Source organism: Falco punctatus (genome assembly GCF_963210335.1).
Source record: "Falco punctatus genome assembly, chromosome: 7".
In the NCBI taxonomy this organism is placed as follows: Eukaryota; Metazoa; Chordata; class Aves; order Falconiformes; family Falconidae; genus Falco; species Falco punctatus.
The window spans coordinates 44,104,499-44,116,651 of record NC_137587.1 but is presented as its reverse complement, the minus strand read 5'-3'; the positions used below and the strand labels follow the sequence as shown (position 1 = coordinate 44,116,651).

At 38.2% G+C, this 12,153-nt stretch overlaps 1 protein-coding gene across 4 annotated transcripts in view; it reads right to left on the bottom strand.

Annotated features, from left to right (window-relative positions):
- Positions 1–12,153, bottom strand: part of JAG2 (jagged canonical Notch ligand 2) — a 119,639-nt gene that overhangs the window by 35,810 nt on the left and 71,676 nt on the right. For all 4 annotated transcript variants that reach the window (XM_080396419.1, XM_080396420.1, XM_080396421.1 and 1 more), the window contains exons 15-25: positions 11,881–11,994; positions 10,409–10,522; positions 9,925–10,038; positions 8,850–8,966; positions 7,865–7,892; positions 6,734–6,819; positions 4,397–4,510; positions 4,082–4,197; positions 2,194–2,439; positions 1,619–1,750; positions 458–614 (exon numbers count right to left, since the gene is read on the bottom strand). In XM_080396419.1, the coding sequence (XP_080252545.1) occupies positions 458–614; positions 1,619–1,750; positions 2,194–2,439; positions 4,082–4,197; positions 4,397–4,510; positions 6,734–6,819; positions 7,865–7,892; positions 8,850–8,966; positions 9,925–10,038; positions 10,409–10,522; positions 11,881–11,994 (1,338 nt within the window). The remainder of the gene's footprint in view (positions 1–457; positions 615–1,618; positions 1,751–2,193; positions 2,440–4,081; positions 4,198–4,396; positions 4,511–6,733; positions 6,820–7,864; positions 7,893–8,849; positions 8,967–9,924; positions 10,039–10,408; positions 10,523–11,880; positions 11,995–12,153) is intronic.

The following is a 12,153-nucleotide window of genomic DNA, read 5'->3' as shown; positions in this document are numbered from 1 at the left end:
GACTTCGGAAGAGACTTGGTATCACAGTATGTGTCTTCCCCCTTCCCCCCATTTTTGTTACCTCACAGCCTCACTTTATAGCGCAGCAGCACCAAGGGCTGAGGTTGGGTTCAGGTTAATGAGGGGAACTAGGAAAGGATTGGAACAGTGCATGAGGAGGACGCCGGCTCTTGTGAAAGCTATACTTAGACTGGAGAATGGGGTTGGAAGTCAGAGCCAAAGCAGTGGCAAGGGTAGCTAGGGATGTTACACTAGGGATGAGGTTAAGTTTGAACTAGCAGACAAGCACAGAGTCTTGATTTTAAAACCACCTTCTCTTCAGTTAGTAAAAGCAATTAACAAAACAACTCAATCTACCTTTTTCCCCAACATGTAAAGAAAGATGAGAAAAACACCTGACAGCAGGGGAACAGAAAATGCTTACGCACACAGAGGACATATGCATTTGGAACCTTACCTGATGATGAATTCCCAACAACAATGGTCTCTACTTTGACTTCAGTTACTGCCAACATAACAGTGCTGTTTTGCCGCTTAGTGATTGCATTTACTATTGTATTAGCAGCATTCTGTATAAGACTATTATCTTGTTCATCTCGATGCGGGACGAAAGACTAAAGGGAGTGAAGGGCAAAATCAAAAAGTTATTGCAATCACTTAACTGTGGAAATCTGCCTTTTAAATCCAGCTACATCTTAATTGAGTTCACTAGGTTGAATTTACCTGACAGTAGTTACAAACAGTGTCCTAAAAGTTTACTGTTGCAATAGCATGGCTGGCTCTATCCAAACTGCAGATACAGCGTCAGACTTGGTGGGTAACACACCTACTTGCTAATCTAGCATACCTCAAATAAAAGGCAGCTGACTTCCATGTTACTTACACTGCTGAGCTAAACTTAGTCATAGTTTGGAGCACTTCAAGACATGTGGATTATCTAGATAGAAGCTTGGACTAATAACAGTCTGCTCTATTTATACCATACACTTTGCTTCCTGCATCATGGCTCAGCATGTTCTTCACAGTACTGGTAGAGACAGTCAGTCCAGCTTCTGCCTGGATGAACACTTTACTACGAAAATTAACTCTTTCCTTGAAATTAAGCAATACACAAGCCTTGAGTCATTGGGCTGTAAATGCCTCTGCAGCAAGCCTTTAGCTCAGCAGGGCAACAGTTACTTTCACCTACTCAACTTGCACCTTCTTCCACTTAACACTTATTTATTTAATGAACATTCTGAAGCAGTCACGCTCTAAACGCGCAGCAGAAACTTCTTCACAAGAGCAAATCCAGCCACCTGCAATCATATCTCCTTACTGAGATCAATAGCTCAAGATCTGACAGAACAGATAGGCACCTGTTCACTAATTTGGGCTGAATTAGTCTTTACAGTAATTTAATCAGGAGGTTTAGGGAGTCTTCTGTCATTAATGAAACCTGTGTTTCGGCTATCTAGCATTATAGGAAATTGAGAGATCACAAAATTGCTTTGTAGGCAGGCTAAGCCACTGACTGCAGTACCTGCATTGAAGTGAAACAAGCTTAAATAACCTTTTCCCAGCTCAAACTAATAATAAAACATTTTCCTATATATACTAATTCAAGTCTCATACTTACAATAGCAACTTCCACTGCATTCTCTGTGGAGTAAGAGAGATCACACAGTATTATCAGAGTTCTGTCCCTAGAAACAGTCCTAGTAGCTGGTAAATACCGGATCTCAGAACAGATATTTTCAGTTGTAGTGCCCTGTTAGAAGCAAGGGAGATTGTATGACTTTAGTTCAAGTGAAAAATAGTACATAAAAATAAACACCTTCAGAGTTTTTGCAGTTACTGAGACCTGATCAAGGCAGCAAAAGGCGGCAGCAAGGAAGGGCAGAAAAGTGAACAGGATTTTGGAATGAAGGGTGAGAAACTGAGCTTGCATGACTATCTGAATACAGTCTAAGCCCATCTTGCAATATAAGAAAGTAGTTCTTTGAGATTTAAAAAAGAAAAGAAAATACTCAGTACAAACCCTAGTTTTGCCTTGTCCTTTAGACAACGCACAAGTAAGACAAGGAGTCTCACAAACCTGCAAAATTTATTTTTACAGCAAGCAGTCATATTAGAAACATTAATCTTCCATGCTTTGACATGGAATATATCCCTACATATATTGCCATTCTTCATTAATAATTCTGTTCTTACCTGAGGGACTTTGTCTCCGTTAAAAATTAAAGTAATTCTAGCACAGTCATTGTCCAAGTATCCAGAATTAGGCAGACACTTGATATTGGCAGGCAGAGGTTCAGAGGCACTGCATTCTCCCCAGTCTGTGCATGGCGGCTGAAAACATTTCATATACTTCTCCTGGCATTCTTGACCCATGGGACACTGGTTATTCAAATTATCCCAGTGTCTGTGTAGCAGACAAGGTTTTTTCCCACACCACACCTAGAAATTAAGAACAAAGTACTGTTACAGTTAATTGCTCTTATGCATCAATTCAAAATAAGCAGTTTACATAAGACTGTCATGATCTACTACTGACTGGAAAAAAAAAATATCCGTATTTCAATGCTGCTGTAGTTTTAGTAGCAGATGGGGCTCACTGTCCCACAAAAAGAGGACATTTTGCACAGATAAAAGAGTAAAAACTGCAAAAATTACCCAAGGCACACCTGACTAGTCTAATCTCCTTAGAGCCTTACAGATTTGTCCCACATAACTGAGTTACAGTAAAGTTCAAGCATTTATTTTAAACCGGTTGTCTAGGCTTCTATGATCTAGAAAGAGAAACACCTCCACAAAGATTAATTTCTTCAGCACTTATATGTAACTCTTCAGTATTTAGACTGAGATCCTTGCCACAGGATGCTGAATACATTAAGAGTTGATGCATATTGGTGATAAGCACTGTCACTTCAGCCAGTCTCCTGAAATAAAATAGTACGCTGGTACCCCCAAGTTACTGAGGTGCAGCAAGCTCCCAAACACAGCTCCATGTCATGATGTAACCTTTAAAGTTCTATATAATATTACACAGCTATTAGTTTAGAAACTTAAGGATCTCTTAAAGCACAATTATCAGCAAGAAAGCGTATCTGTTCCATCACGCATGAAAGAACCAGACACCACATGTGGATAAGTTGCGTTTACTGCACCACCATTCCTGAGACTCTAGTTACCTCCACATACTGTTATGTTCTGAAGACATCTCAAACTTGAAATCACAGTGCCATAAAGGGTCTAAAATAGCATTTCTAAATGACTAAGTGCAAGATTTAGTTCTTTGCCTACGGTACATACGTAGCTAAACAAATTAAGATTAAGGATGGATAGATCAGCAAGACCCAGAAGTTTTTTAAACTGGTGCTTCCAGTGAAATGTGGGAGACAGCCGTGTAAGGCAATGTTGTAAGTGCTATTAGTGCTCATCTGGAGCTGCCCACCTAGCCCTACAACTTGTTAGCAGCACTGATCTTGTCTCTCTCCAGCTGTGATATAAAGCTGTACAGGTACCAAAAATCCATGGAGAAATGATCTATCAGGAGGGCTGAAAGGCTTGGAGCACATATACCAGCGTGTTCAATCTGCATTTAGGCTAGTCTTATTTTAAGTCACAATCACCAGAATATAGGCCATAATACATATACAAAGGTTGTAATCTGTCAATTCATAAAACCTACTGAAGGATAATACAAAAAAGTGATCATTACTCACTGAAAAAACTTTTCCTCCCACATGTCTTCTACCTTAGAACTAGCGTTTCACAAAATTAGGAGCTCTAAAACTCTGTTTGCAAAGCTTTGGCAGAGTAATTTATTTATCTTTTCAAGGATCATTATTCCATTCCAGTTCATACTTTTGTGCAAAAAGTGCCTTTCTGCTTCTAGAAAGCTTGTTCTACCAGGTAGAGAGCAGGAGAGTAGCTTATCATTATAAAGAATATCCCACAAGCATTTTTACAGGCAGTCATTAGGCATTTTGTCCTTTTTTTCTTTTAAACAAAGCCAGTTTGGGGGAAAGATTAACTTGTGCACGAACAACGGTAAGTTCAGCCAGAAGGATTTAATAAAATAGGTCAAAATGCCTACCTTGGTGCAGTCAATACGGCCATCCAAACAGTGGCAGTTGTTGCATTCTTGATCCCACCTGCTGCCATGGGGAAAGGTTATTCCTTTAAGCCAGCAAGGTTTTCCAATTCCAATAACTACAAAAAAAAAACAAACCCAACAACACACTCAGACACTTGACCTCTGAGTTACTGAAGCTATACAGATTTACATTAAAAAAAAATACTAACTACTGTTCCTAGTCTGTAGCACAGACTACTTGCGCGTAAACTCTATACTGGCTACATTGTACTCTACTGGTTTTTGGGTAAAAGCAGACAGCAGATATAGGAATACCTTCTTGGCACCTAGGACCAATTCTTCCAGGGGGACAAGTGCATCGGTATCCATTTATTTCATCTATACAAGTGGCACCATAACCACAAGGGGAAGACTGGCATTCATCAATATCTAGATAAAAAAAGAGATAAAACTCAATGGCAAGGACATAGAACATTGCAATTACATGTTTACAGTCTCTGTAATCAGACAATACCTGCTTTCTTAACAAACAAAAGACAGTTTGGCTTCAGAATTAATCTCCTAACTGGAGAGTTCTACCATTTTAGCAGTAACCTCTAACAGATTTCTCATAATTGCACATTAATTGAAGTTCTGATGATCAAAGAAGCAGTCATACGCTGACTCATCTCACAGAGCAAAGGTGTTGGACAGCTGAATGTGCTAATGTCTTCTCCTTCAGCAATAGAACTGAAGTCCCGCATCTTGTGCTAGCACTAATCTCAGACATTTAGGTTTCCCAGAAAAGCACAAGCTTTCCAGAAGTTATCACAGTGCAAGAGCTGAACAATGAATTGGCTCAACAGTGCTCAAAAAAGTGACTTACTGCAATACAATTGACTATAAGGAAGAAGAGTAATAGTTTAGTTTGTAACAGCCATTTCGTGTTACTTTTATTAATAAACCTTGATATAGAGAGAGTAGATTAGTTTAGTATATACACACTTAGCACAAAAGCCTCTTTAAAAAACCTTCAAAGATTCAGAGGCTTAACCCTAGAAATCTACTGAAAAAGGCAGGGAAGCATAGCGCATTCAGATGCACAGCAAAGTGTTCCTTGTTATCCTGGGGAAGTGACCAGGAGTATTTGGTGCAACAGTCCACCACAAAAGGCGACAGAAACCAACCTGGCAAGCTGGGAGCCACAACTACTTCATTTTCAAGCATAACCATTCTCTTCTGAAGCATCTTTTGAAAGGTTTTCTGCCATTAAAAATGAATGCCCACTCCACGCCCTCAGAAAAACTGTTTAAACACCAATTCTGAACTGATACACAGTATCAAGTCATCTTCTGTGTTTAAAGGACTGGACTTCGAAAGCAAACATTATGAACAGCAGTAGTGGGACCATTAACCATGCAGGCAATGGAAAATATCAAATGCACGTGGAAGGGCTTTTGGTTCTATTACAGCTTCCTTCAGAAGTACACCAAGATCAAGTTTTATACAAATACAGAAGAATATAAAATACTAAAGTGTTATAACTACTCTTTCTTCCTCTCCTCAAGCTATGTAGACGTAAGATTCTCCAGCCTCTGTATGCTGAAAAAAGTGATTGTTAACTCTGTTTTTGTTATCAGCCATAAAAGGCATTTTTGTCAGAGCTACTCCTTTTTCTCTACACCAGTCTAAAGCAAAATAAAAAAGTCTGCAGTCCCATTACAAATGTACAGTATTTGTCTTTGATTACAAGTAGTTCTCTTTGCATTTCTTGTCTGCAAAAGGAGAGATCCATATCCCTCATTGTGTGTCCAGACCTAGACGTCTGATTATCTGTCACCCCTGGTCCTGTGTCCAGAGATCACTAAGCTGATGCTACTACAAGTAATACAGTCACCCTCTGACTAGAAGGGCTGTCTCATTTACTATCTGCCAGAATGAGGATGAATTCTCAACTTGACAGCACACCACCATACCGATGGAGTGGAAGGACAGAGTGCAAAAGCCTTGAGGCTACAGAAGACACAAAGTCTGATCTTCTGAGGAGATAGAAATAAGATAAGGTATCTATCACATACAAGTCAAAATGGAAATATTCAGTAAAAAAAAATCCAAAACCAAAACCATCTTCTAAAACACTCAATGCAGTTTTAGGGTCTTCTGCTCCCCCTTTTCAGTTTCTATCCTTCAGGATAACGTCAGTGTAACAGGTTTGGTTTACAGCTTTGAAAGACCTTTACCATACTTCTGTTATTCACCAGCACTACACTCCTGCTGTTTTGGTTTTCATTTGTGATGTATCAGTGGATTTCGGTTTCTAATGTTAAACAGAACATCCATTGATATATGTCATCTTTAACAAGCTGCTTATCAAGAAAAATACTTAAGCTTCTACGAAGCCTGCACTCCAGAACCTTCAGAATTGTCTGACAAAATCCAGCAACCAAGTCTAAGTATAAACCAAGCCAACTCATTTCAGTTCCATTCAGTGAAATGAAGAAAGGTACGTAAGTTGCCATTATTAGCAAGGCATCAGTACCTGACTGACTGACAGGTGGCTTCTGCTTTGTTATTTGAAGTTCAGCTAACCTAACGCGAAAAGGGTCACAGGGTGTTCTTTCCAACTTGTGTGTCAGAATGGTACAACCTTTCAGTACCGATACCAGTACTTACTAATTCTGCAGTCAGGACCAGCAAACCCAGGCGCACATTCACATCGAAACCAATTCACACCGTCAACACAGATGCCTCCATTGTAACTGTAAAAACAATAAACCTATCATTACACAGACTGTTCTCAGAGGTAGATTCACTGGTCTAAAGACAAGCAAAAGCCATAGGTCTCATGCAGCATGTTCAAATGCAAATTTCTATAGTTGCTATTCACAGTACTTTCCCACCACTCAGGAATGCAGAACTAAAGTACCTGCTAATACATAATACCAGTCTACTTAATAAGCCATCCACATTGTTTCATTGCTCTCCAATTAAAGCTTTGTTAATTAAACCTTTTGTTGCTGTTTAGAGGCACAATCTATCCCCGTCAACAGAGAAAGCATAATATTAGACATCAGCATTGCTTAGTAAGTCACCTGTTAAAACAGCAACATCCTACAAAAGTGCATGCATGCACGGGGAAGCAGACCAACAGAACTCAAGGAGATAAGACAGCACTGTAAAGTGAATATGGAGAAAGCCCGAGGTTTTGCAAGGGTTTGGCTTTTTTAGTACACGAAGTACAAATTATTGCATCAGAATAGACAACAGAAAAAGATAAGGTACATGGTTTGCTTCATCCACATATCAGTATTTTTCCCCTTCAACTATAAATACCAGCCTATGTATTTTAAATACTCCCATTATATCTTCCCAAAATAGTAATTTTGTTTTAAAAACACATGTATACATAGTATTTGATCTAACAGGAAATTTTTTATATTATCGATAATTATTTCCTGTAAACTAACAGGTTTTGGTTTCTCATTTTTTATTCTAAAATTCAATTTAGATGCTTGAAATGTTATCAAGACATTCATTTCATATTACTGTAATTTACTAGTCAGTTCTGGCATGAAAACTACACACACACTTTCATCTGTTCACATATGAATCAATTCAGGATTGTTTTGTGGTCTTTGCTGCTGTCAAGGAATAGATAAAGCATAGCAACAGTTTGTTTTAAGATTTTTACAGAGGCTGGCTTCAATTGTTTTAGGCTAGAATGAGTTCTAATCTAGAATAAAAATCTATTACTGTGTTCACTTATTTTCAAAACAGGTACAGAACCGCAGTTCACATACTTACCATGGATGAGGGTTGCAGTCATTGGTATCTATAAAAAAGAAGAATATGGACTAGTGTAACTAGTGGCACACTTATTTTCTAATGTATATTATAGTTCAAGAGACACTGTATTTGATAAGGAAAGAAAAATAGAGAATTGAACATTTTCTTCCACACTCGCAAAGAAAGTTTAACTAGACATAACAGACCAATTAAATACCTTCAATTTCATGAACAGACTGACAAATGCAAAATTGTACAACTTCAGTGTATTTTGATAGATCAACGGCACAGACTGATACACAGCGTGATGACAACATAATAGAAATAAAATGGTATCAGTTGCATTGGTAGAGGGTAATTCAGCCAGGCTCTAAAAGCTTTCTAAAAGATTACTACTGCTTTGGCACTTCACATGTGCATGTGCAACTAGTCAGATTTCTTATAACAAATCCTTCCCATTATAAATAGCTCTAAACTACTTGATAGCGTTTATACTAGTACTGTCAGTTTTAAAACTGCTAATTAGGGCAAACATCAATACAACAGTAATTTCACTGTTACGCCTTTAGGAGGAAAAAAAAATAATCCAAGTTACAGGCTTTATTCCACCTAACCAATTCATTGTGTTGGTACGTCAAAGTAGTTAGCTGCTGTCCTCGGAGAAAATGACGGAATATACACCACTGCCTGCATTTCCACATACTTTTCATTATTAAAATTATTATTTCTGAGGGGACTTTTTTTGTTCAGCACATATTCCCAAAAACTATTTTTATAGGAGGCTGAAAGTCTTATTTTGGCAGAGACTAGTTGCAAAAAGAAGCATGACAAGGTCTCCATTCATAACTTGAGCGTCATCTTCTTTACCTACCTCCCACCCTGAATGATTCAGATATTTTGGCAGATGAACTCTATAAACTTGCTTTGTTTCAGTTAGCAGTTCTGTGCCAGACACTCCTAATATCCCAGGGGAATGCAGGGGAAGAAAGGAGAAAAGCCTTACTCTGTGTGCATGTACGTCCCTCCCATCCTTCTTTGCAGATGCAAGAAAAGGAATCTCCACTGCCAACACACGTTCCACCATTCATGCAAGGGTTTGGAATACAGCTGCTGTTTTTAGCTTTGAAAACAGAAAAAGTCTCTGTTTAGCATAGAAAACAAAAAGTATCATCTGGATCTGTCAATATCACAATCCTGAAGAGCATTTAAGTCAACAGTGCAAGACTTGCAAGAAGGTTGAGACTCCCAAACCAGTCACTTTGCATGATAATCTCTCACCTACCTTCACCATCAAACCCAATTCAATTGTTTAATTGAACCATGATATTTTATAAAAAAGATTTTCTACTGTTTCCCCATCTGTGTAAACATCCTTCAAATACTGCTAAATTCTTACTTTGGCAATGAGTTACCCAGGTAGTGAGGTTTACTTCATAATAAAATACTAGTATTTAAAATTCAGATTTTGAGTAAATGCTGCAATTGTACATATAAAGTAGAAGAACTAAACTAAATTCCCTTCATCCAACTTCTTGGTCCTAATGTAAGTTTCACATTAAAAAAAAAAAAGTACCATGGAGACTACATTCAATCCCCCAAAAGCTCAAGAGTAGCTCCCTACGGTAGGCAGAAACCCTGCAAATCCCCTAGCAAGAATCACTTAATTTTATTTTTCCTGAGTGTGTCTGCTCATACACCTTTCAATCACAAACTTATTCACATTATGAACCATCGAGCAAAGCAGGGGACTAAGTTCCCAAGAAAACCATTACACAGTGGTCTCTAAAGACTAAAAGAGAGGGGTCAAGACACAAGTCCAAGTGTTGTAAATCTGCCTAGCAGTAGCTGTGTTAAGACCATGTAAGCAGCCTGCAAAGAACAGCTTCCTAATAATCAGTAGGATGTCAGGTAAGTGGAAGGAATTATTCTAAACTCCAGTCACCAGTCAACCAGAACACCTTTGAACTACCCAGCTAAAAGAACAGTGTGCCTATTTACTAAACAGTTAAGTATTACTTGAACACTTCTCCGCTTCTTCTGTAGACACTTCTTATCTGTAGATGATTTTAAAAGCTTACCAGTGTTGCAGGTACTTCCTATCCATTCTGGAGGACATGAACAGCGGAATGTATCTCCATCATCATAGCACGTTCCACCATTGCTACAAGTATTCGCATCACATTGGTATTCACCTATACGTCATAATAAAACAGTTTTAGCTTCCATTACTCCTGCTGAATTTTAAGACCAGGTACTTTTTTACCACAGTTACTTTTAAAGAGACTTCACATTTAAATGCAACAGTAGTTCTACTTGCTGTATTTACAGTAAAAAATCAGAAGGGTGGAATCCAAATGCATCTCTTACAACACTATTTCACTACATGAAGGAATACATTTTTTAAATATTCCATTTTGTTGCTGGGAAACTGGAAGAGGTAATGAAAATATGCCTGTTATTTCACTGCAATTGTTTTATTTTAAATTTCAGGAACTCTAGTCTCCTGAGAAAGAAGAAAACAAATCTTTGGGTAAACTAAAGATCAAAGTAAAGAACACTTACGTGAATGGCAAGTTTTGCCTTTCCAGTCATTCTTACACTCACAATAGAAGTCATTTACCAAATCAATACATCGGCCACCGTTATGACATGGGTTAGGAGAACAGTCATTGAAATCTAGAAAAAAATACTCAAGTTAGATGATCTAGCCTAGCCAAGGCCATGAGAAAGTATAAAATACTTCTTTATAAAAGTAGTAGGTTGTGCACTATTTAGGAAGACAGCATTCCTAATTGTTGTGGGGTTTACATAAGCAGGGGAAAAAACTCTGATTTAATACAGAACAACATGAAATAGGAAAGATTTTTCTGGCCACTTAAAGCAGAAAAGTATCATTCAGTATGGCTTCTAAGTAGACCACCAAAATAGTTTCATTTTTCCAGCAAATAGCTGTATTCTGACCTTCAGAAAAAACTTGCTAGTAGGGACCACAATGTCCTGAAAAGGAGCTCCAACCCAGGACATCCACACGAGACAGTTGAGACTCCCTCTCCTGCTTTACGTCTCAAAATACAGAGTGCCATTAAGCCATACAGACGGCTTAACAATACATATACATATATGTGCGTGTATACACACATTCAGCATATACATAGGTACATGAATTTCAGAGAAAGTTATTTTCACTTGAAACAAATGTTTTAATAGGTAGAACATAATTATTCCAGACTGAACTTCATCTAGACCACACAAAAAGCTCTTCTGACAGTGATAGCTGCCAAAAGTTTCTCAGTCTTTATTTCACATCTCAATTGGTGCATGCCCTGTAATAAGTCTCAGCAAGTCCTTGCTATCATGTTTAAGAAGGGGCTTCATTCAGAATAGAAAAGGAACCAGCTGCAGTTTCCTCTGAGTTAACTTAACCATCTGCTGGCCTAGTACACTACTTTGTCAACTAAGGCCAGTATGTCTCAAGACAGAGCAGCAAGAGTAAAGGCCTGCTCCCACTGATCTCAGAATACAAAACACCGACTCATATTCATCAAGAAAAAATTCAGGCTTCAGCAGTTCTTTTCTTACTAAAGGAATAGATATTAAATTTATAAATTCCTTCAGTAAGGTGGAAGGACATTATAACTTGCACTGGCTTCAAACTAAAAGGCTTTTCAGGTTTGGAAAATACTGTGTATGAGTAGATTGGGTAAGGGACAAACTTTTACGTACAGTAAGTACCAAGAAGTACCCAAGCTTATAGCAATAAAAGCAATATAATGAATAGACCACCTAACAGGGTCTCTTCTCCTGAGATATATCCTGTACTTTACTGAAGAATCAGATTATGGTCCTATTCAAGAAACTGAGACTGTCACAGCTGCTACCCAAAAATCTTCTTGAAAATCCTTTTATAAATAACAGTGGGTAGACTAATTACAGAGCAGAGAAACTACCCCATTGTTATTAACCACATACCAACCATCACTAACAGTTACAGCAAAGCTGTAATATTTGAACCTCCAATGCTTAGCAGTACTCACTTGTGTCACACAATTCTCCTTCCCAGCCGCTTGAGCAGAAACATCTAAATGAATCGACCTCATCAATGCATGTCCCACCATTCTTGCAAGGTTTCCCAAGACAATCATTGATATCTATGACAAAAAGTCAACAATTATTACTCAAGGCTGTCTTCACCTACCTGAAGGAGTGATCGACATTTGTGTTCCTAGGAAACTCAGTACAGAATTACACTCCATTTGTACGTATGTAATAACAGCTTGTTTTCAAGCCTGGTAGCATTTCTAGATGTA